The sequence below is a fragment of the Chroicocephalus ridibundus genome, chromosome 6, assembly GCF_963924245.1.
Source record: "Chroicocephalus ridibundus chromosome 6, bChrRid1.1, whole genome shotgun sequence".
NCBI classification, from domain to species: domain Eukaryota; kingdom Metazoa; phylum Chordata; class Aves; order Charadriiformes; family Laridae; genus Chroicocephalus; species Chroicocephalus ridibundus.
The window spans coordinates 41,144,038-41,169,854 of NC_086289.1; the positions used below are offsets into that span (position 1 = coordinate 41,144,038).

At 54.9% G+C, this 25,817-nt stretch overlaps 2 protein-coding genes across 8 annotated transcripts in view; both read left to right on the forward strand.

Annotated features, from left to right (window-relative positions):
• The window catches only part of TUBGCP2 (tubulin gamma complex component 2), a 41,009-nt gene extending 33,972 nt beyond the window's left edge, over positions 1 to 7,037 (forward strand). For all 5 annotated transcript variants that reach the window (XM_063339045.1, XM_063339043.1, XM_063339044.1 and 2 more), the window contains 2 exons: positions 12 to 175; positions 6,658 to 7,037. In XM_063339045.1, coding sequence (XP_063195115.1) covers positions 12 to 175; positions 6,658 to 6,763 — 270 coding nt within the window. In that variant the 3' untranslated portion in view covers positions 6,764 to 7,037. The remainder of the gene's footprint in view (positions 1 to 11; positions 176 to 6,657) is intronic.
• Positions 7,038 to 9,893: 2,856 nt separating this feature from the next.
• On the forward strand, positions 9,894 to 25,136 carry ADAM8 (ADAM metallopeptidase domain 8). Of its 3 annotated transcripts, none has more exons than XM_063339696.1 (22): positions 9,894 to 10,022; positions 11,088 to 11,197; positions 14,671 to 14,750; positions 15,033 to 15,111; positions 15,220 to 15,296; positions 16,804 to 16,990; positions 17,470 to 17,535; positions 17,638 to 17,706; positions 18,350 to 18,519; positions 18,607 to 18,688; positions 19,353 to 19,501; positions 19,735 to 19,912; positions 20,682 to 20,771; positions 22,209 to 22,404; positions 22,590 to 22,689; positions 22,810 to 22,993; positions 23,091 to 23,168; positions 23,277 to 23,361; positions 23,501 to 23,615; positions 23,700 to 23,877; positions 23,971 to 24,027; positions 24,269 to 25,136. In XM_063339696.1, exons 1-22 carry the CDS (start codon positions 9,968 to 9,970, stop codon positions 24,443 to 24,445), a joined length of 2,562 nt encoding a protein of 853 aa, XP_063195766.1. In that variant the 5' UTR covers positions 9,894 to 9,967; the 3' UTR covers positions 24,446 to 25,136. The 3 variants fall into 3 exon arrangements, with proteins under 3 accessions (XP_063195766.1, XP_063195767.1, XP_063195765.1); XM_063339697.1 differs by having other exon boundaries at positions 14,674 to 14,750; XM_063339695.1 differs by having other exon boundaries at positions 23,700 to 24,027.
• Positions 25,137 to 25,817: the final 681 nt, after the last annotated feature.

Below are 25,817 nucleotides of genomic sequence, written 5' to 3' on the forward strand. Positions count from 1 at the left end.
TGTCTTGGTAGCTTTTGGCAGAGCATGCCGACAACCTCCACCTGACATCCGGCTTCGAAGCAACAATCAACAAGTTTGATAGCAATTTCTCTACGCATCTGCTGGACCTGTTGGACAAACTGAGCGTTTACAGCACCAACGACTGTGAGCACAGCATGCTCAACATCATCTACAGGTGAGCCAGCAGTTTTCTCTCTGTAACTTCCCCTCCTGTGGTTTCCCAGTTCAGCTCAGGAAGAATAATTGCTGCTTTTGACCGTGCATGTCTACCCCATCAATGAAAACACTGAAATCACAAGAAATACCACTTTGCATTTCAACCCAAGGCTTTAAAAAAAAAACGGATTCCTTTGAATTATGTGAAATTTGTCTGTTAATGTTGTAAATGTAACACGAGTGTTAGTTTCTTGGGGATTTTCTCACTGTATAGACAGTGAGTAAGCTGATTCCTGAATGCAGGGTAAGTATTCCAGAATGAGAAAAACACGCAAGGGATTGATCATAAGTGGCTGTTTTGTTTCAAGTTCACACCTTGTATTTGTTTAAATAAACATCTCTTAATATGTTTTTACCATGGCCTCACCCATACTTACTGGCTTCTTAGAAAACAGAATTCCTCCAGTAATACCTAGAAGCAGAGAGAGAGAAAAGGAGATCTAAGTTTTGCTGTTAGGTTTGTAACCTGTGTTCCTTTTTCAATAAAATGAGATGTACAAGGCCTTCTTTGTAGTGATTAACATTTGTTTATGCTATAACAGTCATACATGCTGGTGTTGCTGGGCTTTTTAGGATCTGTGTTATAGGTTAGTGTAGCATGGAGGGACCTGCCCCGGTACTGCTAGATTTGAAGAACCACAGATAATGCTCAGCCTGCGTTGAGCACGTGCTGAGCAGGCAGAATGCTTCTTACTCTCATCCTGCTACCAGGGCTTTAGGAACAAAACAGAAATAACTGTGCTGCTGTGAGCGGCTGTTAGTGTTCAGGGCTGGAATATGTTTTTTCAAGAGTTAAGCACGCATGAAACCTCGCAGCCTGCAGATTGGAAATGTTCAGCTGAGGCGTGCATGTAACCACAGAATAAGAAGGCAAGTGAGGGTCAGGAGTTGAAATCTCTTAATTCAAAGAGTCACCTTGGTGGGAGTCAAATGTAAGAGATGCTGGGTGCCAGCTGCCTTGGACCTGGCAAAGACTGTGACACTTCAGAAATGCTGGTTACAGACTGTTAGGCCCATACCAAAACCAATTAATTTTTACAGTGACTTATTTTTTTCCAGCAAAGAGGCGGGATATATGTTGCACGTAGGCATAATTTTAAGAGGCTAGGGTTTTCACGAATATAAAAAGTGCTCCTTCTATGTTTGTGAGCCTAATAGACACATTTGTACTGTTACGGTGTGTGTAGGCCTGGGACACTTGAGACTTACCTTCTTTGTCATTACTCTCGGCTGGTGAAAGAAAACAAAGCCATCCTAAACATCCATTAGTTTCCACGTGCTGCCTGTAAACGAGCGTGTAGCCTTATTTTCATGTGTGAGCAATTGTAAACAGCTCTTACAGAACTAGACAGAAGTGAAGGTCATTTTTAGATATTGATTGTTTCGTCTTTTTCTGAGGAAAGCCCTTAATTTACCAAGGAGTACTCCCTACTTATACAGATGTTTTTCGTCTTAAGTTGTAATGCTTTTCAGCGGTAGATATGCTAGAATCAGTTGTCGGTGTTGTGTGATTGTGTTCATAAATGTGCCTGGTAACTGGTTAATCTCATACATTTTCTTTTTCCCCTTGATGTTGTAGGGATTCATGCCCCAAGCCCTTTGATATTTAGTACAGAGCAGTGTAGATCCTTAGTTAGTTCTTTTTAACCACATAGGACTAAAAGGTGCCTCAAGCTTTCTCCTAACTGTGCTTTATCCTCTGTTTTGTTTTGTTTTATTTAAGTGTCATCTTGTTGCTCCTCTGCTTAGTTTGGTCTTTGTGAGCTATACTTTTATTGATCATTGTCATCCTTTAACTTAATCTTCAGGAGAACCATAAGAATATTAACATGCAACCATTAAGTTCTGTTCGCTGCCCTTCTGTACTAGTTTTTTTTCTGTACCAGCTGGCCGATAACCCTTACACTTCTGTGGAGGTGTGCTACAGCTGAAAACAGAGAGAGAAAATGTTTCAGGAATGTTTTTTGGTTTGTTTGGTTGGTTTTTTTTGAAGTAGGTTGTTGCCCCCTGCTCATGCCTTGTCTCTTGAAGCTTCCATTTTCCTTTTCTAAGAGCATCTGACAGGGCTGTCCAGGATTCCTGGTATCAATCTTTCCAAACAGTTTTGCGAAGTATTCCAGCAGGAGACTGGGCTTCCAGTTGTCCTTTACTTCTGAGAACTTCTTAATCAGCAGCTACCATACATTTACACAGCCCCTGGCCTCCTGTGTTAGCATCTGCTGCTCTATCTGAGATGTGGTTGCACAGCTGAGACCAAGGTTGAACACTAAAATCTGTTATCCCTGTTACCATGGGTGCTTCCAGGAGTGGAATCTAGCCTACCAGCTCCCACAGCACTGCAGAGAATCACATCCCTTGTCTTCTTCCTTGTAGGCATTGTATTCCTTGTTTAAGGAGGACAGGGATACTCACAGGCAACCGAAAGGAAACACAGTGCCACCAGGGCTACTCGCTGCTCTGAACTCTCCTACTTCCATTCCCTGTCAGGGTAGGAGCTTATCTTCCTCCCACCAGAACTGCCCTTGTTGGTTGATACTCAGTCCCTGAAACGGGAAGGGAGGTGAGGACCACTTCTCCACCGTCCTAATAACTCTGATTCACTCCATTTCTGAAGTGACCATAGCCTGAGGTCTACTTCTCATCTTGGAAATTATTCTAGGACTTGTTTTGTGTCTGTGAGTGGAGGCCCAACTATATATACAGGTGATTGCTGTTCTTTTTGGGACTAAGCAGGACAGATAAGTCTCTGCAAATTCTTTCAGGAAATAACGGTGCGAGGCCTTCTGGATATTTTATGTCAACCTTCATCTGCCTGGGCATCGCTGTTAATCATCACTGGACTGTTGTAGATTGCAGACAGGATCCATCTGTAGAAAAATTGACAGGCCAAAGGGATTAAGCTCTTACGCTCCCCTTGTTGCCTTCACTCCTATGTGTCACAGTAGCATACAGAGTCAAGCTAGATTCGGGGATCAAGACCACAAGAAGTTGAGTCATCCAGGGAAGAACATTTACTCCTCAGTGCTCCACCTCTGCCTCCTTTATCAAGCGCTTACATTTTTATCGTTACCAGTACAAACTCAAACAGACAGGCTTTTTTATGATGCTCCATCCAGGAGATCTTAATAGCAGCTAATTCCATGATCCAGCCACTTGGACATCATTGCAGGTTGCATAGGGCATGGCCAACACAGTGTTGAAGACCAAGTTGCCCACTCTTTTAATAGAAGACCATCATGACCCCACAGTCATGCAAAGAACATGTGGAGATCATCCCATTGGTGGGATCACCCAGCTCAGTCTAAGGCTGGAGTTGGTTCTCAGCTTACTCAAGAAGTCAACAACGTCAAGTCCTTGCCCAGTCTTTACATCACGCAACAGCAGAAGTCCTGCAGCCTTCCATAATACTTTATCACGTGTGATGCCAGGCACTGATGTAAGGCCTTTTCTGGCTCACATGGTGTCCTCTTTCTGGCATTGCTCCTACACTTAGCATCAGAGGCTCACCTCTTTTACTTTTGCTTCCCCACCCTTCTGTCAACTTTATGCATCTACCAGGATGGTGGGACAAGCTGATGCTGCACAATGGAGACTGGCTGTATATCTTGTTCAATTGCGGGTCCGTGGTGGCGTGGCCAGGAGCTATCCTCCGCCAGATGCCTTTGTGTTTGTTGTGTGCCGTTTGCCTTTGTGTGCACGTGAGTGTTAGCTGTGGCAGGAGCTGGGTGACTCCTGAGCTGTGAAAGCTCTGGAGCCAATTATCCCAGATGCAGAGAGGTTGATTTTTTTTTTTTTTTTTTTACGAGTACTTCCTGCTTCAGGAGAAAGGAGAAGTGTGGTGATTCAGGCTGGTTGTGAGAAAACAAAATGCTTCCGTTAGCGGTTTGCGTTGACAGTGCTGAGCTGAGCCGCAACCAGAAGAGGGTCTGAGTCCTTTGCCCCCTGGTATTTCCGCGCCTCAGTTGTGTTCAAGGGCTGCAGAGGAAATACTGGGTCTTTGTGCCATCAGGACTGTCGTCCCTATCAAGTCCCCAGTTTGCACTGTCTGGGACCACGTGAGTCTTCACCAAGATGTTGGGCCTTTACTGACAAACCAGATGTCCCCATTTCCTCGGCTGAAATACTGCGTGTTAACAAGCCGTGCAACAGAACATTGTCTTTCCATTTCTGCAAGCTGCTCAGTAATGTTTTAAAGGGTGGCAGTCGCACAATGAATGCCCACACCTGACACTTAACTCTCATTCCGTGTGCAGAGATTACTGGATTGAGTCCTGGACTCTCTGAGAACAGGAACCCAAAACCGGAGCAGAGAAGGTTGCTATCTGAAGTAACATATTTGACACAGAGATGGAAACGTTTATAAGACTTTTCTTATAAATGATAACCTTTTTATATGAGTGCTTTTCAAGGGTGGTAGTCAGCATGTAAGATAGATAACAAAATATCCCTTTTGTTCATAATTCTGGTGGTTTTATCTATTTGATCCTGGTTAATATTTATTTAGTTTACAGTACTGAGTAATCGCAGCACCATCATAGTTGTAGCACCAAACACCAGAAGATGGAGACCTGGAGGCTTTACTTTCAAAGTGGGGAAGCTCACACGTAACTCGCAGATGTTCAGGGCGCCAAAGTCCTGCTCGGGCGCCTTGGCTCCGTCAGTAGCAGTGCTGACAGGGGGCTGGCGACTGCAGAAAGTCTTCAGAGTTACTCCTTCACATCCCAGAAGTGAAAAGGAGAAGGATTACAGCATAGAGGACTTTGTCAGAAGGATTACTTAATTCCAAATACTTAGAAGTCTTACCCATCGAGTGCTGTTAGAATTCATCAGATATCCTTCCTTTACCAGTGTGGAGGAAACAACGGTGACTGAGCTTCGAGTAAGACCGGTAGGATGTATGAAGTGATGCAAACCCTGGTGAATAAAAGTTCCAGCCGCAAAACAAGAATCTGAAGCGTAAGCAGAGTTTGAGGAAGCACCACGCGAATACTTAAGAAGTAGTTATCACAGATCATTTAACCCTAAAAACGTAGCTGAAAGGGAAGCTGGTCAAAATCTGCAATTCAAAAAAAGCAAGCAACTTTAGAAATGGAAGGGTATAAATGAGTTCTGGCCTTGTATCTGAATCAAAGTTTGGTAAATGTGCCTGCCTCAGTGTCAGGTTTCCTTTGTGCAGCACTTCAAGGATGAAAGAGACGTAAGCTTTTCAACCAGGAGGGAGCAACAGACAAATTCCATCTGTCAAGCCTCTGTTTCCCCGCAGTCACCAAGAACTGTCAAGGAACGATTTGTTGCCGTTTGTGTAAGGTTGTTAAGCAACATGAAACTCAAATATTGTGCCCATTCATTTAGTATGGGAGCAACTTAATTTGAGGAATGAAGAGAGTAATTCTTGTGTGATTCACAGGCTTATATTGACGGTTCCCAGGGCACACGTTTTTAAGAGCCGCATGTGTCTTAGTTCTCTTCGTAGCACAGAGAACTAAGGAAGGTCGCAGCAAATGGAGCTGGGTGGTTTCGTGGCATGGTTTTAGATGATCAGGGAGACAGGATTACGGTGTTGCTGGTGTTGCCAGCTTTGGAGAGGCATTTACAAGTATCAGCAGCAACGCTTGGGGTTTCGGCTGAGCGTCTTCCACCCAGTTACTCAGCTTCTTGAATGATGAATCTGTTTGAAGCATACCTGTGTTAGCGAAGGAGGGTGGTGGTAACGGAGTTGGCAATGTTTCGTGGTAGTCACAATGGTGGATTTCATGTGGGGATGAATACAGGAGTTTGGTGGTGGTGAACTCTGGTATTAAGGAGCGGTGGGAGTGGCTGGGAAGGGGTGGAGACTGAGGAGCCCTTACCCCTTGGCGCCTTGTCCCTGCGAGTGATACGTGTGGTCAAGCTGCGACTCCGGAGAGGAAGCTTCCCTGGCGTATTTTACACACCTGTAAGTAACAGGGGAAATTTAGCCTGTCGTCAAGAGACGGGCACAGAAGAGGTGTCACCGACAATCCCCGTGGCACAGTGCAGACATCCCCGTCTGCATCCCCCCGCCGAATCCCTCGTTCGCCTGATGCCCAGGGGGAGGTTTCTCCCCTGGGGGCCATGGCTGGGGAAGAGCGAGGCCGTGCTCAGCAGGGTGGGCTCGAGGAGCGCGGCTGCTTGAGAGGTCCGTGCTTCTTCCCGTGGTGCGACTTGCTTTGCTTTTCCTTCATACCCCTTTGTTTCAACCAATTTTCTCTTAAAAATCTGCCTAATCCTGTAAGAGAGTTTATGCATTTTTGGATCCCCTTGCTGCCTTTGAGAACCTTGACAAGCAGGTGCGCTGCAGCACTCGCAGCGCTGAGCCTCCCAGGGGCCCCGTGGCAAGTGTGTTTGGCATGCCGTGTGCCACTTCGGGGCACCGTTGGGCCGGTGGGCTGCCACAACTCCGGTGTTTTCTGTCTCTCTCAGGTTGGACTTCAACGGGTTCTACACCGAGCGCTTGGAGCACATGTCTGCCGAGCGCAGCCAGAAGGCAGCTCCCCTGCTTCCCCGCCTGGCTGTGCCTGCCCAGTGAAGTCCTGCTGCTGCCCCTTTCAGCCACCACCTCTTCCGCACCGGCCCCACACTCATTGCCTTCGAGCTAAGAATACTCAACCCTCTCCATTCACAGCGTGAGCTGGAAACGAACCGTAAGGTTTGTCCCAGAGAGACAGAGGGGGAATATTCAGTCTCATGAAATGTATGTAATGGATTTTCTCTTCTGAGAGGCTTTTGTTAAGTCCCTTTTTTTTCCTTTTTTTTTTTTTACTGCATTGTAAAGTGATGTATTTGTGTGTTGTAAAATAAATTTAAAAAAAATAATCAGGGTTTATTTTGGCTGTTAACAGAACTGAGGGTGCAGATTAGTCTTTTAGGTGACTAAATTTTGGTCAGCTCACAGAGATCTGTCTCAGCTGCCGTGTGGCCTTACTTTGGGGGAAGGGGGGGAGCCTAACTGGGGGGTTGCTGGAGTGAAGCTGGTCAGCTGCTCTAACCAACGGGATGGGCTTCACAGCTGATGAGCAGGAATGCGATGTTCGTATCACATTGGCCGAGTCCTCAGCAGAGGACTTCCAGGGTGTCTCGCAGAGTTGTGCAGTCATAAAAATTGCTTGAGGCAGTTTGGAAGCGGGTGTGGTAGAGGGTGGAAGAGAAATGTCTCCCAGGAACAAGTGGTGACCAAGGTAAGTGCCTGAGACACCAGAAGGCATGTGAACCTGGGGAGATGCACGAGGGCTGTGCTTACGGGGCTGAGTGCGCCTGTTAATGACCTGCCCTTCCACTCCCTCACCTCCTCCTTTGCAAAGACCTCCTAGAGTGCCTTAGAGGGAAGAGCCGGGTTCTCTTTGCTCTGGTGGCCTAAAGCTGGTCCTCCAGCTCGGCAGAGGGAGGGAGAGAGACCAATGGAGGAGATGGAGACCACCAGTCTTCGCTATGGAGGAGTGAATTCCTTCATCTGAATGTTGAGGTTGAGGACTGAGACCTCAGCCAACATCATCTGGCTCTTCAGGGAAAGGACTTGTGCAGTTCATGGGGACGGGAGAGTTTCGTGTTCCTGCCACTGAGGTGGCCTCTCAGTCCAGGAAGGCTTGGAGAAGTTGACCGCCTGTTTCCATTAAGTTTCTGTGGACCTCACAGGACTTCACAGCCTGTCCCTCAAACTCCTCAGGGTGGAGAGGCAGAGGGGCCCTGGTCCCTGGAGGGACCTGCTGTTCTCTCAGGGCTTGAGAGACTCCCCTGGCACTTCGCTGTGTCACTGTTGGTGTCATGCATTTTTCATGCCAACGAGCAGTGTGGTGGCTCTTGCCAGATACCCTACTGCCAGGCCCAAGCAGGAGATGGAGGTGGGTCTTCTCCCCTCACCAGAAGCCAGGAGGTGCCAGTAGAGAGGCAAGAAAAGGTCCTGTGGCTGAACCCAGCAGCCCCACATCCCGTGGCACAGCAGTTGGGTACCTCCTTGCCCCAAGTTGCCATTTGGCTGCTCTGTGTGTCTCTGGCAAGCTGGGCTATTTGCCGTGCTTCACAGACTGTGGGTTGGTCAGTAGCTCCTTCAAGGACCGCTCAGCTACGCACACCTTGCAAGGGTTACCGTTGTTGGGGGGAGAGCTCAACTGGAGACGTTTAGGTAGCTAAGAACAGACAGGACTAGGAGCGTCGAGGGTGAAAGACCAGAGCTTTACTATTTATTGGGTTTTCTTGATAAACTTGTCTATTTAAGAGGGAATTGCAGGAAAGCTGTGGGGAGAAAGAGGGAAGACACCGAAACAGTGCTTGGCTACGGTGGTTTCTGTGCCATTTTGGAGGAAGCTTGTCCCCAGTGACGGTGCTCTGCGACAGCCGAATGTGGCGTCCGAACCCCTCTGTCATTAAATGCGGCATTTCTTGGCCTGAAGCAGATGTAACTGGACAGGGTGTGAGAGAACCTTGGCCAGGCTCCCTTCCCCACCACAGGTGGGACCAGATGATCTTCAGAGGTCCCTTGCAACCTGGGCTGCTCTGTGGACAAGGGGGAGATGGCAGTTAGCTCCGGGGCGGAGCGGAGGTGCACCTCCCAGCTCAGCCCCACATGGTGATCCCAGCCCCCTCCCATCCTTTGGGATCAGGGAGGGTCCTGAGTGCCCCACTGATACGCCCTGATATCCCACAGTCCCCCGCAGGCCCCCTGGATGGTTCAGCCCCTCATGGTGACCCCAGCCCCTCCGTCATCTCAGTGCTCCATCATCTCAACCCCCCACCAATGCCTGCCAATGCCTCCGGCATCCTACTGCTGCCCTCTGGTAGCCCAGCCACCCTCAGCTCCTGCATCACCTCGGGGCCACCTCAGACACCCACTTCATGGCCAATGGACACCGCTCAATGTCCCCAGCCCCTCTGTCACCTAAGAGCCAGGCAGGCACCCCATGGACACCTCCCTCAGTGCCCCAGGGGACACTCCTAACCCCACTACCTCCTGTGGCAGCCCAGCCACCCCAGCCCCTCCAACCACCTCAGAGCCAGGCAGGGCTTCCCACTGCCCGCCGCCACCCTTGATACTCTATTGTCACCCCCCCGCCATGCCCCGCAGACGCCCACACGGCCCTGGGACGTGCCCATATTGGTCATGGACACACCCTGATGTGCCGGGGGTTCAGACTCTCTCTGAAGCCACACAGACAGCTGTAAATGCCACTCAGACCGTGTTGCCCCCGTCCGTCCTCCCCCCCCCCGATACCACATTGCACACCCTCTGCTACCCCACAAACCCTCCCCAGTGGCTCACGCACCCCCCCTTGACGCCCCACGGACAGTCCCTAAGGCTCTGTGGACCCTCCCCAATGCCCCGCAGATGCCCCGCCATGCCCCACGGACAGCCGTCAGCGCCCCGCGGACCCTCCCCGGTGGCCCACAGTCACCCCCCGATGCCCCACGGACCCTCCCGGATGCTCCACGGACCCTCCCCCGTGCCTTCACGGGCAGCCCCGGATGCCCCGTGGACAGTCACCGATGCCCCACGGACACCCCCCCCTCATCCCCCGACACCCCACAGACACCCCCCTCTGACCCCCGCCGGCCCCTCCCTGCCGCACTCCCCGGGCCTCTCCCGGCCCCGCTCCGCCCGGAGCCCCCAGCCGGGGGCGGCCCCATCCCCGCCCCGTCCCGCCGGTGCCGGTGAGTCACGGCGGGCGGGGGCTGCCGGCGCGGCTCGGCGCGGCTCGGCTCGGCGGCGCTTGGAGCCGGGCACCGCGGACACGTCGGAGCCATGGCCCCGCCGCTCCTCCGCCTCCTCCTCCTCCTCCTCCTCCTGCTGGTCCACGGTGAGCGTGGGGCGGGCAGCCGCGCTCCGCCGACGGGACGGGCGTGAAGTTGTGGGGAGGCGCGGAGGCTCCCCAGGGCGGGTGGGGGGGGTTCTTCTGCCGTGGGGCAGGGTTGGAGGAACATTCCTGCATCCCTCTAGACAGGGATGCTCTTCCCTGTGAGAAGGAAGGGGACGCGTGGGGAGCGGCACGGGAGGGGATGGATGCACGGGGTGGCTTTTTTTTTGGGGGGGGGGGGGGGCGGACCACAGCCAGGCAAGGCTTGGGCTGCTTTGTCGTTCCCCTGGCGTCACCGGGGGATTCGGCGGGCACTGCCGTCGTCGCCTCCTCAAGCTCCCCCCCGAGGGCGAAAGGCGACCCTTGGCAGAGGGATGCTTGGCGGTGACCTCCTGCCTCACCGCTGCCCCACACAGATTGCGGGGGAGGGGGCGCACCTCGACTGGGAGGCTCCTGCCAGCCAGGGGAAATTTGTCACCAGCAGCCGGCGGAGTGCTGGCAATGGTGGGGGGGGGCCCGGTGACTCAGCCGGCCGAGGGGGTGGTGAGGAGGCTCCTGGCTCCCTCTTGGGAGCTGTGGGCGAGGGCCGCCGGGCACCCGCTGGGGGCTCAGCCGTCCCCGTCTGACCCCCCAGAGCTCAGGCATGGCTGCGGCACGTGCTCCCAATTTGGGGCTGCCAGGGAGGCGAGGGGTTTATGGCAGAAATGTCTTCCTTCTGACACACACACACAAAAAAAGAGGCTGGGGGGAGGGCTACGCCAGCCCAGACACAAGAGAGATGTTCTCCAAAACACAACCCCCAGCAGCTGCCAGGTGCCAAGTCACAAACTGTGGCATCAAGACGGCAGGCTGGAAAAACTGCTGTCTTGATTTGCCCTCTGTGGTCTCAGCAGGGTTTTCCAGCCTTGAAGGACCACTCACACATGGGTGATGCTCCCCACCGGGGAGTTGCGTTCCCAGATGTTATTTCAGGACTTGCTGGTTTGGCTCTTCCCTTGGCTGCTTCCATTATCCCCTGACTTGGCTGTTCCTGGGCATCCCAGCTCAAAGGTCTTTGACCTTTCCCAGGTGCCACAGCCAGGCTGGAGGAGAAGCTCATCCATGTCGAGAAGTATGAGATGGTGACACCACGCAATATGCCGGTGCCTCGGGAGAAGAGGGACCTCTCTGCGCTACCAGTGAGTAGTGTCACCTCCTGAATACTGGCTCATCACAGCTGCTCTTGCTGCCTTGCAGGGAGGGTGTTGCAATCAGCAGACACCCGTAGCCCACCACTGGGCTCAGAGTTGGATCCCTTTGGCCCACCACTGGGCTTGGAGCTGGACCCCCTTAGCCAGAAGAATGACCCGGTGCACATTTTCTTGCATTTCTTCCATCCCAGAGAATGGAGATCTTAAAATAGTCGCTCAGATCAGCTTTCCTGCACTGTTTTTGGGTAAAAATAGGAACTGTAGAAAGCAGGGTGGATTCTTGAAGAGGTGGGGGCTGCTTTCTCCAATGTTTTCTTCGGAGCCATTAGCCAGTGGTGCCACCTCTTGCAGTCTTTCAGTGATCTTGCGACATCTGGTCTTTGCTTAAGGAGGGATTTGCAAAGCCTCATTGAACTGTAAGCACTTTTCTTGCTGTGTTTGCTGAAGTTGGTTTTTTTTTCATCCTTTGGGACAGGGAAATAAGAATCAGAAAGTTGCAGAAACCCACATGAAAGAAAGCCAGTGTTATTTTTCTTGGGAAACCTTATAATTTGGGGGAAGGAATGGGGTTTGACTCAGGAGTTTTGAGCTGTCAGAGCTGATGTCCGTAGGATGATGGCTTTGACCTCAAAGATATTTTCCTTGTTGCCTTAAAGTGAAATTCAGCCAAATACAAGGATTCATGTTCTAGGACCGAAAAGCACTGACATTAGCACATGATGAGATAGAGGGGCTGGGGACATTTATTTCCTAGTAAACTCTTTGTACAGCGTGTTCATCTGTGATTCAAAACCCTTTCTGATAAACTAGCTTCAAAAACACTCCCCAAAAGCATCTGTTTTCTCTGCTCTAGAAACCTAAACTTGTCCATGAGATAAACATTCCCCAGGCTATTTAGAGACACCATCTGTGCTGGGTGCGCTGGGCGGCTCTGCACTGATCCCCCTGGAAAGGGGAGCTCACCCATCTCGGGGTCCCTCCGCTTTCCGCAGCGCAGGGGGCCTTCATCCGCGGTCTCTGGCTGGGACGGGCATGGGCCAAGAGCTGGTTCCTGGGTCAGAGCAGTTGGGACACGTGAGGCTGGTCCAGCAGAGCATCTGCCACGTTTGAAGCAGACCCCTCTGGCTTTGCGTCAGTCAAAATGTTTAGCCCTGCAGACGGGGTGGGGAGCTGGGTCCCGCAGCGCAGGATCCCCTGGGATGCTAGCCTTCCCGCAGGCCGTGGTCTGCTGTGCCCACCCACCTTTAGCAGGGGCGGGACAGGACATGTGGCAAACCTGGGCACTTCATGGAAAGGGACCTGAAAAAAGAGCAAGAAGGGCCTCCAAAAAGATTTATAGTTACCTGCTCTTGATTGCAGAAGTGATATCTCCCTCATACTCAATACTCCCCAGTATTGAGGAGCGCAGCTCCAGCTGTATTGAAGTGGGAGGGAGGTTTCCAGACACCGTAAGACCCAGTGTTGCAAGCTTCCGGCTTCTCCCTCAGTGTACCTGTGCTCACACATCCCTGATGATGTCCCCCACCGTGTCCCCAGAGCCAGTTGACGCAAGGAGGCAAGCCCTTTGACTGGGTAGAGACAGCTGAGCTCCTGCTAGCCCAGCCCACGGCTCTGCAGGGGATAGCAGGACATTGCAGAGCGAGCAATGGGGCCAGACGGAGCAGGAGCAAGGGACGGTGGTGGCCCAGACACCCCCTTCTCTTCCTCCTCTCGTGTGCTGCAGCTCCTCTGATACGTGGCATGGTGCAACGAGACCCATCCCTACCGTCCTAGCCTGTCGCCCCTTCCCACCCAGAGAAGAAATACGCTGCGCTGGGGTGGGACGGTGGCATCACGTCCCAATCCTCTGCAAGCTCTCTGGGTCTCTTCATAACACCAGCTGGAAGAAATCCCTCCTTTCTGTGTGCTGTGGCCCTGGCTCTGTTTCGCTCGCTCAGCGTGGTCTGGGGGTTAGCAGGGCTCAGGCAGGGGCAGGGCTGAGCTGCCTGCGCTTCCACAGCCTTCCCATCTGGAGCCCTTGCAAAGCCCATGCTAATGAGGAAGGGGGTGATTCAGAGAAGCTGTAGCAGAGTTCTGTTTTTTTTTTTAACTTGCCCTGTGGTTGTCTCCAAGAGATGGTTTCTGACCCACCACCCCCTTCCAAGTGCTTTCCTGCCATTTCCTAAGACCTCTTCTGTCTCCGGCACTGCCAAGAATAACAAAGCGTTGCTTTGTCGGCAGACACAGGACGGGACGGCCACATCAAGCAGGAGACACTGTTTCATAAAAGAAGAATTTTCCGGGGACCCATGAGCGCGCCCGCGTGTCGGTGTTGTGCCTGCAGGCCTGTTGCCGCCTGCTCAGCCAGCAGAGAGGACATTTCATGGCCAGCAGCCCGTCGCTTCAGATTGGAAATGGGTCAAATGGAGGGCGACCGAGTGACAGGCAAACCCTCTTACCTGACCCTGCTGGTGCTGACTTGCTCTCGGCTCAGCCCCAGCTCCCGCCAGCTCGCAGATCATCCCCCTGGGAGTGCCAAGATGTCCTATGACAGCAAGTGACGTCATCCTCCCTGGGGGAGAGGCTGCACACCTCATCTGGGAGGAATGCTGGCCCTGTGGGAAGTGCTTGCTTTGCCTTTTGCTCAGCTCTCTGCCCCAGGATCCCATAAGAGGGAGGATGTGCCCTCAGGAGAGGTGTCTGTGCTGCAGTGGTGACTAAGGATGCAGGCTGGTACAAGGCACCGCCGTCTCTCTCTGTTGCCCTGGTGGGATGGGACCTCTGGAGGTCTATGGCCCGGTCTCTTCAGATGGAGATCGCAAGACATCCCAGAGGGAAACATTTCTGGAAGGGATGTCTCCATCCTGGGAGTTCAGGGCATCCACCCTGACCCAGCCACAGCGACTGGAGGTTGGGCTTGAGATGCTTTGAGATCCCTCCACCAGCACTAAGGTGGTGCTCAGGGGATCTGGCACATGGTGATACTAAAATCTACTCTCAGTAGCAGACGAGAACCCAGAAAAGGTTATTTTCTAACTGTGATGTTGCAGATTAGATCAGTCAGAGATAAGGAAGTCTCTGCTGATGAGAGCTGTTGGGCACTGGGGATCTTTGTGGTTAGTCTGTGAGTAAGCGCTGAACTCAGTCTCCAGAAAAGGAGCTTTGTGACTGATGAGTAGGAAACCTCAGTTTCTGGCGTGGCCATCTGCAGCCATGTGTCAGAGACAGGAAACCAGACTTTGCTGACTCTGTTTCATTGCTGGTGACCTGTTCTTTATCTCAGGATGTGCCGGGGATTTGTGTTATTGCCCACACGCTTTCTTTCTTCTCTTCTGATTTCCTGTGTCTTTGCTGGATGCCTCCAGGGCGAGCAGCCAGGCTCCCCATCCCGCAGCCACCTTCCAGCGGGATGCACGCACACGCCATCCCCTTTCTGGGCAGGTCCTCCATTCTGAAGCGGTTGATGTTGTCTGTCTTTCAAGCAGAGCACCTACCCGGACCGTGTCCTCTACAGTATCCGTGCCGAAGGCAGTGACTACCTCCTGTGGCTGGAGAAGAACAAGTGAGTGCGGGTGGGCACAGTGGGATGGTCAGGGAGAGGCTCGATTCTCACCCTTGCCATGAACATCACTTCTCCAAGGTCCGGCATCACCACACCAGCAATCTAAGCCCTCAGGCCAGACCCTTGATAGGAAAATATTTCGATTTTTTTTCCCTCCTTGGTAAACCCATCCAGGGAGGTCATGGGCCCACCACACCCAACCTGACCGACCTCATCCTCAAAGCTTTCCATCCTCTCCCCACAAAATAGGGTCGCTTCTGACACCCCTTCTCCATCCTGCAGGGAGCTGCTAGGGCAGCACTACACTGAGACGCACTACTCTGCTGACGGCACGGAGATCACAGAGCAGCCGGACGTTCAGGTATGGAGCTGGCTCCAGGGAGAGCGGTTTTCCCGCTCACGCAAGGTCCCTCTGTGCTGACAGCGGATGCAAGACCCCCTTTACACCTCTCCTCTCTCTCGGCGGCAGGATCACTGCCTTTATCAGGGCCACGTGCGAGGATATGCCGACTCAGCAGCAAGCATCAGCACCTGCGGCGGGCTCAGGTAGGACCTCCCCTGGGGCACCGTGGCTGGTCAGAGGACAGCATCAGGCCCAGCCTTGGCACACGCCTGCTGCTCCTGCTGGATGCGGTGCCACGCAACGGTGAACCGGTGCGACCAAGCCCCAGCCAGCCGGAGCTGTGCTGATGGAGGGAGAGCTCAGACTTCCCACGAGGAAGAGAAGATGTCCCTTTTCTTGCTGGCGGTGGGAGTGCTGGCCTCCCTGGCTCGGCGCCTAGCAGGAAAGGCGTTTTGCATCTCCTCTGGGCCACACCAAGCTCCTGGAGCTGATGGCTGGGCGCCTTTCCAAAAGAAAAGGAAAACATACAGTACATCAGGCCAGCTGTGTCTCCCACTGCCCACCCGCTGCTGGCCATGCTGGTGCTCGTTCCTCAAAAGCTGCTCTGGGTCTACCTTCTTTTAATGGCAGAAAGCATCCTTGCAAAGCAACCCTAGCCACCAGGTCCATGCAAGGTCACTCAGTTTGCCATGGAAGATTCATACTCTGCTTGTTCTCTTTCTTTTGAGGTCAGCTAGCAGCCAGACATGGCAAGAGAGTAAGCCAGAGAGGAAGGGGGCCCCTGGCAGGAGGATGTGTGAGGAGACCAGGTGGTCCCTGGAGCACCCAGGGACCTGCAAACATCCATTTGCAGGAGAAGCACCCACTGGAGCTGCATGGTAGCCATCTCCTCACTTGGCCAGCAGTGCTCGTGTCTGTGGAGACCTTGGCTCACACAGCTTGTGCGTATGTGGGACACGATATCCTTGTATAGTAGGAAGACAAGATGTGCTAGGGCAGGACAGGAGAGAAGGACAATACAACAGGCAGGGCACATGGGACACCTTACAGAAAGCATCTTGAAGGCCAGAGCTGTTGAGCAGGAATACTGTGTTACACCTGGCCTGGCAGCACTGGGCAGTTCTCCTTGCTGAACCCTGGGAGATTTCTGCTGCCCAGAGTACAGGATACTCCCCTTGCCATGGATGCTATGCTACGGTTTGCTCCCTCCCAGCCCAGCAGCCAGTTTCCAGCCTCCCTAACAGCCCTTTTGTTCGACCGGTGCTCCTGCAGCCTCCGAAAGCAAATGCTGTGGACGTGTTTCCTATTGCTCCCCGTCTCCCAGCATGCCCCAGGTCAGCTTGGTCCTGGAGCACCTCCTCTCAGGCCAGGTGAGGTTGCAGGGAAGACGCATCCAGTCCCTCATGTTGCTGTGAGCTCCTGCACCCCTGTACCTCTGCACAGTGGTGTGAGGCTTCATGCACTGCCCATGGGCTGCTTGGGGTCTTTGCGTTGAGCGTGGCTCCATGCATATGGCCAGAAGGACCAGACCATCGTATCCTGCTAGCTCATCCAAGCTGCCTATGGGAACCATGAAGGGGTAGGGTGGTTTCCTGGGTGAGATTTGGCAGCTGTATTTTGTGTCACGGGCACTAGCGGGGGTGCATGTAGGGTCTGTCCATGTCCTGCCAGATATCACCCCAACCTGAAGCCTGCCTTCTCTCTTGGCAGTGGGTTTTTCCGGGTGAATGAGACCACTTTCCTGCTGGAGCCCCTGGAGGAGGATGCGGCCGGCCAGCATGCAGTGTACAGAGCAGCTCACCTGCGGGGGAAGCGTGGCACATGCCCAGAGTCCGGTGCCACCCTGGAATATGACCATGAACCGAGAATTCCCGCAGCCATGAAGCTCTACCGCTGGGTTAAGGATTGCATTGTTTGTCCTTGCTGTAGCTGAGTTTGCAAGAGCCTAGGTCCTGTGAAGTCCAGGAGAGGAGTGGGGCCATACCGCGTGTCTTGGAGATGCTCCTCTCCCACATGTTGTTGGTTGGGTACCCAAATGTGGGTTGCTCCCAGTGGCCTAGCTCCTGGTGGGAACAAGTCCTCAGGTCCTATATCATTATCAGGAGCATCCTCTTTCCCCACGAGCTCCATGATGACCGCAGAGCCTCTCTCATTCCTTATCCCAGTAGCAGGCTTGAGTTTTGCCTTGTGTGTTGGAAGGTGTCTGAAACACCCAGCAAAGTAACATCAGAAAGCAGAGCTAGAAGACCTCCTAGCCTTGAATAACATTGAAAGATGCCCCAGGATCCAACACATCCCACAGGAGGGTCATCTGCAGGGCTTGGCAAGCTGCAGAGCTGAGCCCATCTTTGTGCTCACTTTCCTCTTCCCTTCCAGAAATCAGCTCCGTTACACAAAGGTCCCCGATATGTGGAGCTGGTCCTGGTCGTGGACAACGAGGAGGTAAGCACCAGGGCAGGGAGCCAGTGCCTGCATTTTTGCTGTCATCCACAGCAGCGAGGAGGTCGAAGCCAGCCTGGAAATCTCTCTGTGTCCTTCCTGTAGTTCAGGAAACACAAGGACTTGCGCACAGTGCAGAACCGCATGAAGGAGGTCGTGAACCATGTCGACAAGGTGAGCCCAGGGTCTGGATCTGCACTCCCCACTCCCACACATGCCCCGCAGTGCCAGCACAGGCATGAACATGGAGGAGGAGAGATTGGTGTGGGTCGGGTGATGGAGCTTGAGCTGATCTCAAGCCTCTAGGTGGGCTGCCATAGGGTGACCAACTTCCTTGGCCAATGGGGTGTGCAAGGTGGACGCAACAAGCAGCTCAGCCCTGGGTCCTCAAGAGCATGGGACGGCTGCCTCCCAGCTCTTTCATAAGGGAAGCGGGAGGAGAAATTTCTTCTCCTAACCCCTGGGAGTACCTCCCACAGCCATTCTCAAGCTGGAGCAGGTGCTAGCAAGGGGAGGGTGATGGATGCAGTGCACCAAGGGGGAGCTTCTGTTTGCCTTGCTTCAGCCTCACTCTTTGGTCGGCGGCATGGGAGCAGCATCCCAACCTTCACCAGCCAAGAGGGAGCCCAGAGGTCCCGGGGAAAACCCCATCTACGTGGTCACCCCACCTTGTATTATTTATTGAATGGGTGACAGAGGCTAATATTGCACAGTGAGGTGGGGTCCTGGGCTTGGTTGCAGCTCCCCAGGGGAAGTGGGACCTTCCCCTTGTGCAGATCAAATCCAAGCACTCCCTCTGGGCTCTCTCCCACCCCAGCTTTATCAGCCTCTTCGCCTGCGGGTGGCCTTGATTGGCTTGGAGGTGTGGAGCCACAAGGACAAAATTGTGGTCAGTCCCAACCCGGAGGTGACGCTGGACAACTTCCTCCACTGGCGAGAGGCAGAGCTGCTGCGGAGGAAGCCACACGACAATGCCCAGCTGATCACGTAAGAATAGGGTGCCACCACCTGGCCACCCTTGCAACCCTGCTGCCACCCAGGCCACGTGGCCATGATGGCATCTCAATCCCACAGGGGCATAGACTTCCATGGCACGACTGTAGGGCTCGCCAAGAAGCTCGTGATGTGTACCAGGGACTCGGGCGGTGTCAACCAGGTGGGTCCCACTGCCCAGGCATGCACTGGGAGGGCAGCGGCAGTCCCACAGTCTGCGCTCACTGCATTATATTGTCCAGAGCAGGTCTCTCCTCCGCTGGTCTCCAGCTTTTCCTCCACAGCCTTAGGGCTGGATCTGGTCCCTGACATCTCCAGCCCTTGAGTCACTGACCCCCAGAGAAGTGTTGGGGCCGCAGGAGGGGAAGGTTAGCTGTGGAAGCCCAGCTGGGTGCTGGTGGAGGGTTCTGATACACCTGAGCCCTGAAGAGCCTCCCAGGCTAGTTCTGTGGACACAAGGCTTCTCCCACCACCTGTCAGGTGGCTGGGACTTGGTTTGGAATTGCTCCTTGGCCATCCTGGCTGTTCTTCTCATCCCTCCCCAGGGAGGGCATCCTTTGCTGAAGGGGGACCCATGGCTATCCAGAACCACCACAAAGCATTGTTTCAGGGTAGCTGCTATATCTAAGCACACTCACACCCCTGAGAGGGACCATTCTGGAGTTCCTCAGGGGGCCATGGGGCCAAGTCCAGCTTTTGTCTTCCTTTACCTCAGCATGGCAGCATTAGGGAATGAATAGTAGACAGCAGTGAGACCTGGCCCTTGGTGGGCCCCATGGAAATGCTGTGGAGAGCATTTGAACCATGCTGCACTTCTTGTGCCACAGGACCACAGCATGAATCCTTTTGGTGCTGCATCCACCATGGCCCACGAGATGGGGCACAACCTGGGGATGTCTCATGATGAAGATATTGCTGGCTGCCAGTGTCCTGTCCCCAAGGATGATGGAGGATGTGTCATGGCGGCAAGTGTTGGGTGAGTGAACGAAAAAAGGGGAACACCTCTGGGCAGCAAATATCTTGAGGTGCCCTCCAGCATTGTCCTGATGGGGTGAAGCCTGTTAGATGGTCAGGTCTGGGAAGACATTTCACTTGAAGCTGCACTTCAAAGGTCTGTTGGTGGCCCTCCAGCTTCTCCTTGGGATGGTGGGTGCGAAGCCCCCAGGCTCTTATCTCTGCTCATGACCGCATGTTTTTGTGCCCCTTCAGCTTGGTTTATCCGAAGCTCTTCAGCCGCTGCAGCGAGCAGGACATGTGGCAGTTCCTAGGGGACCCCAGGACCAGCTGCCTGCTGAATGTCCCCAGGGCGGATGAGTTGTACGGGGGGCCGGTGTGCGGGAACCAGTTTGTGGAGCGGGGAGAGCAGTGTGACTGCGGTACACCAGAGGTATGGATGCTCTCTGAGGGCCCAGGAAGGAGGGTGGGCAGCAGGGACCTGAGGCCTGTCATTCGGGCTCGGAAAATGTTGTGCAAGCCTCTTCACTGGACCCTGTGCTTTGCAAGACTCATCTTCCTTATGTTCCTGATGCTTCTGCTGAAAAACAACTTATGGCGGGTTCGTTAACCTGGACGTGTGCCCTCCCCCCCACGCCACCCCACGTAGCTGGAGCAGGAGCATGCCTAGGAAAGATGGACATCCCAACAGGATGTCCCCCGAAGAGGTGATCCAGGAAGGGGGACATCATGGCACGTTGTCCTTTCAATAGCTCAGCTTTTCCTCGTCCCTTGTGGCCCTAGGGGGAGATCTGAGACAAACGGCCAGGTGGTGTCTCTGGGATAAATCCCTGTGTCACAGGCCTGCTCTGGGACCTGAAGGGATGCTCCCCTGATGCAGAGAGCACAGAGATCCTCCTGTTTTCTACTTCCTGGAGGTGTGCAAAGGGTGCTACCAAGGAGCAATGACTCACGTCAGGACCCATCTTCTGAAAAAAAATCTCTTCTTTTCCTTTGATTTGGTGTTGGTCATGGGAGTAAAGGGGCAGCGGTAACGATTCACACCTGGGATGATGCTGTGGTTTTGCCCCATGGTTTAGCCCATGGAAGCTACAGTGCTGTTGGCCCTTGGTTACGCGACAGCTGGGCCCCCTCCAAGAGGAAGGAAAATGGTCTTTAAAGGGGGGCTTTCGGGAGTGTTTCAGTCCCTCCCTATCTTCCAGGAGTGCTCCGACCGCTGCTGCAATGCCACCACTTGTCAGCTGAGAGAGGGAGCCGAGTGCGCCCAGGGGAGCTGCTGCCAGGACTGCAAGGTACCGCTGCCAGCCAGGGGACCAGCCTGGCAGGGAAGGGGGCTGGTGGGTGCACAGTCCTGCCCTAGGCTCCTCCAGTGCTTCCCAGTAGATGCAAGGTGTGTCCATAGCCCACTAGAAAGCCTGAAGGACCTCTGTAGTAGCCTGCCCAGAGCCAAATGCACCCAATGGTTCGGGTGGGAATCATGCTTTCTGTTCAGTGCTCTCACTACATGGACAGTAGCATCTTGGGTGGGGAGTGTTCAGGAATGTAAAGCAGCCTCTGTTTCTGGCATCCTGGAGCCCAGATCCCTTGGTCTGTTAGCTTAGGTGCAGGATGAAAAGTGTTGAAGAACTGGGCAATGTTCACAAGGGATCAATGTGCTCCATTTGTCGAAGAGAAAGTTAAGAATTACATGCATTGGTTCCTGCACAAGGGCATAAGAAATGCCCTAGGGAGGAATAACCCCACGCACCTGGAGAGCAGCTCCGCAGAGAGGGACCTGGGAGTCCTGGTGGACAACAAGTTGACCACGAGGCAGCAATGTGCCCTTGTAGCCAAGAAGGCCAATGGTCTCCTAGAGTGCATTAAAAAGAGTGTGGCCAGCAGGTGGAGGGAGGTCACCCTCCTCCTCTGCTCTGCCCTGGTGAGGCCACATCTGCAGTGCTGTGTCCAGTTCTGGGCTCCCCAGTTCAAGAAAGACAGGGAACTGCTGGAGAGAGTCCAGTGAAGGGCTAGGAGATGATCAAGGGACTGGAGCAGCTCTCTGATGAGGAAAGGCTGAAAGACCTGGGGCTGTTTAGCCTGGAGAAGAGAAGACTGAGAGGGGACCTCACCAATGCTTATCAATATCTAAAGGGTGGGTGTCAGGAGGATGGGGCCAGACTCTTTTCAGTGGTGCCCGGCGACAGGACAAGGGGCAACAGGCACAAACTGGAACACAGGGAATTCCATATGAACATGAGGAAAAACTTCTTTCCTTTGAGGGTGATGGAGCACTGGAAGAGGCTGCCTGGAGAGGCTGTGGAGTCTCCTTCTCTGGAGATGTTCAAAACCTGCCTGGATGCATTCCTGTCCAGCCTGCTCTGGGTGACCCTGCTTTGGCGGGGGGATTGGACTAGATGATCTCCAAAGGTCCCTGCCATTTCAGGAAACCTATGATTCTGTGAAGAGATTCTGGAAGAGGACCCCAGGTCAAATCCAGACTAAAAGCAAACCACAAGGTGTTGCCTGCAGGGCAAGGTTTAACTAGGGGAAGACCCAGTCAGAGGCCTGACAGGTGTCTGTCCGGTGCCATAGCTCGGCCAATAGTAAATGTCTTTGTGCCAGAGTGGCACAAGCTGCCGTGTCTGGATCTGTTGGGTGCTGGGAGGTGTTTTGAAGACCAGGGTGCTTCTTCTGTGGATCTGGGGATGCAAGAGCATTGAGGCAGTGCTGACATCCCCTTTTCTGTGCAGGTGAAAGCTGCTGGTGTGCTCTGCCGGGCCAGCAAGAATGACTGCGACCTGCCCGAACACTGCACTGGCTTCAGTGCCGAGTGCCCGGAGGATGTTTTCCAGGAGAATGGCATCCCCTGCCAGAACGGCAATGGCTACTGCTACAATGGGGCTTGCCCCTCTCACAGCGAGCAGTGCCGTGCGCTCTGGGGTGCAGGTAGCTGCTCCCCGACCCTGCTCACCCCTCTTTCCCCCACCACGCTGGGTGATCGCCTGCAGCCCTGGCTTCTTGGGCCAGGGCATTGCTAGGCTGTCGTCCCCTCCTGCATCCCTAGCTATGGCTGCTGACCCCAAAGTGCGGCCATTGGTGTTGGTGCACCTGACCCTTTCCATGTCCCGCAGAGGCCCGGGTGGCTCCTGATGTTTGCTTTAAGCGCAACAGTGAGCAACACCTTCACCTCCACTGCCTCACCAAGTACGGGAAGCGGCCCTGCAGCCCCAAGTAAGGAGCTGGGGAGGTGGGGTGGGTGTCCATGTCGAGCGACAGCACCGTGGGGCCAAGCAAAGCTCCACAGCCCTGTGCCACCTCTGCCACTGGTGCTCATGGCTGCTTCCCCCGCAGGGATGTGAAATGCGGCACGCTGCTGTGCCTGAGCGACAACACCAGCCCTGTCCTTGGCAGTGGCTCCTACTCCCTCTTCTTTGGACGCTTCAAGTGCAAGGCAGTCATTGCCGGCAGCGACGCCAACGAGGTGATGGCCAAGCTCAGGCTGGTGCCCACCGGTGCCAAGTGTGGAGAGGAGATGGTGAGTGGGCCGGCTGCTGTGCCGGGTTGGCAGGGGGGAGATGACTGCCAGCCACAGCACAATGGAGCAGCCTCCGAGCCCCCCTGCCTGCCCCCAGGTCTGCTACGCTGGTCGCTGCCAGAACCTCCTCGTCTACGGCGACAAGAACTGCTCAGCCAAGTGCAACAACCACGGGGTATGCTGCGAGATCATCCTCTCCCGGAGCAGCTGTGGGACCCAGGGCAGCAGTCCCAGCCCCTACTGTGTGTGTGCGCCACCCTGACGCTTTCCTCCCTCATCCCAGGTGTGCAATCACAAGCGGGAGTGTCACTGTGAGCCAGGCTGGGCAGCGCCCTACTGCGAGCAGAAGATTTCAGGGATGGCGGCAGGTACGGCACACCCACCCTGTGCATGGCCAGCACCAGCTTACCTCAGCCCGATGCCAGGGAGGGAGCCTGGCGATGGGAGTCGGGCTCCATCCCCACAGTGCCAGAGGTGCCCGTCCTGATGCCGAGCGGGTTTCCACAGGGAGCAGCAGCGTGGTCTTGGTGGCAGTGCCGGCTGTGCTGGCACTCTCCGGCATCCTGCTGGGCAGTGGCGTCATGCTTCTCAGAGGCAGGGGGACCAGACGCTTCCAGAAAGGGTAATTCCCCTCTCCTCTGCCCCAGGCTGAGCTCAGCGGGGGGTGGCCCAGAGCTCAGTCCCACATCGTTCCTGTGCCCCACAGGAGGACCTCTGGTGAGCCCGCTGCCAGCCTCGCTGACCCGCTCTTCCAGGAGGGCAGACGGACACCCCGTCCCCACCGCCAGCTGTCTCGCCGTGACATTGGCCACCCGAACCTGCTCAGCAGCACGGCAGCCCCAGGGGATGCCCAGCCCCTCGGGCCCTGCCACCCGGCACCGCAGGTCAGGGAGCCAAAGGGAGACCTGGCGTGGGGCAGGAATGGCTGGTCGGGGGGGAGGGCAGCCTCTCACCCCCGCTTTTTGCTGACCCTGCAGCCACCAGAACTGGTTCCCAAGGTGACATCTCCAGCCTCTCCAGGACAGCCCCTGCAGGTAACCACCCCTCCAAAAGCCACCATGGCAGGGTGGCCTGTCCTTCCCTTTCAGACATTTCCCCCCTCCATCAGCCTCCCCTGGCCTGATGGGCCCCAGATGTGTGGGGCACATCTCTGGGGTGGCCCTAGGCCGCTGGTGACCTGGGGATGCACACCCTTCCTCTGGCCCCCCTGTCCCCCTCTGGGCCCCTCCTTGGCGCCCAGGCAGGGGACTCGGGTCTCTCCTCTCCTCCCACTAGGTGAAGCCGAAGCCGCCCAGCAAGCCTCTCCCACCACTGAAGAGCAAGGCGCTGTGCAACGGCAATGGGCTGCCAGGACTGGCCCTCCCTTGCCCCCTGATGACAACCCCCATGGTCCTTCAGCAGGGCATCCCCCCGAAGGTGGCCCTGAAGCCACCACCCCCGGCCAGGAGGTGACCAAGGATGCTCCATCCACCACCATGGCTGAGGAGATGCCGGCTCTCGTGGCACAGCCGCAGAGCCGCTGTCTGGCTTCCACCCTTACTTGAATCGCTCACTGGACCCTCCCCCAGGATGGCACCCGTGTTTACAGATATTTTGAGTTGTGCCTTAACAGACTTCATAGCCTCGTGGCTGGCCCAGGGAGAGCCGTCAGCTGGGGCTTCACGAGGAGACCAGGAGCAGGGGGACAATGCCAGCTCTGGTTCTGAGGCCAGCCCAAAGTTGGTCCAGGCTCTCCTGCACCCTGGGAGCTGCTGCCTTCTCTCCTGATGTCCTGAATATGTCCTGCTCCTCACGCCTTCCCTGCTGGGGTCATGGCAAGAAGCTCCTGGCATGGCCTGCTGGGGCTGGAGAAGCACTGAACCACAGGGACCATGCCCCAGGACCACCAGCCCGCCCAGGGACAGTCACAAGGGGAGGTCTCGCCAGGGGCTTTGGCAGGTCCAAGCTGGGCTTGGCCTCCCCACAGGGCTTTTATCTCTGAACTTACCACCTGAGCGACTGTTCTCCTGAAATGGAATTTCCTGGGAGCCTTTTTACTGCAGCCGTTAACTTACAACCCTTCTGAGCCATCTGTTGTGAAAACAGTCGCGTCCCCCCACCCCATTTTTGATATAATTTAGGTTGAAGGCTTTTGTACCAATAAAGATGGAAGGTAGTGCTGTCATGAGGTGGTGTCTCTCAGCAGAAGGGGGCAGGAGGGTGGCAGCAGGCAGGGAGCTGCAGGGGGCTCAGGGTGGATCTGGCACGGGTGGAGCCAAGGCGGGAGAAGGGCTTGAGCGGAGCTGCCAAATCCTGTGCTGGAGTCACGGGGGCCCCAAATGGCAGCACTTCCTGCCCACTGCACGGAGCAAGGCCGTCCCAGGGGCTGCATGATGCTGCAGCAAGTCTCTGTCACCCTCTGGCTCACAGCACTGCTGTCCCCCAGCTGCCACAACAGGCCCTGGGCTTGCCCTGTGACCAAAGACTGGTCACCATGACTCCCACCATCAGCTTGGCTCCCAGCATCCTGGTCCAAGACTACGTCGTGCGTGCAGGCACCATCAGTGCTCAGGGCGCAGCCCACAGTCCCCAGGGACATGGCTCACAGGCAACAGCCATGCCTGCTTGGGAAACGCTCCTGCACTGGCCACACGCGGGCAACAGGGCAGCTCAGGTGAGGGCCCAAGAGCCAGCACAGCTCAGCTCCCAACCACAAGCTTGGAAGGACAATAGCAGAAACAGAGCAGGACTGTAAGCACTGCCCCTGCTGCTCAGCTCCACCATCCTGCGGTTTTCATCGAGCCCAGGCTGCTCCTGAGGCTCCTAGGGTAGCAGTCACCATAGC

Excerpts from the sequence above, each read along its gene's own strand:
- ADAM8 (XM_063339695.1), top strand. The coding sequence starts at position 9,968 with ATGGCCCCGCCGCTCCTCCGCCTCCTCCTCCTCCTCCTCCTCCTGCTG. Across the intron at positions 16,991-17,469 it reads CCATGAAGCTCTACCGCTGG|AAATCAGCTCCGTTACACAA; the intron begins GTTAAGGATTGC and ends CTTCCCTTCCAG. Across the intron at positions 17,536-17,637 it reads TGGTCGTGGACAACGAGGAG|TTCAGGAAACACAAGGACTT; the intron begins GTAAGCACCAGG and ends TCCTTCCTGTAG.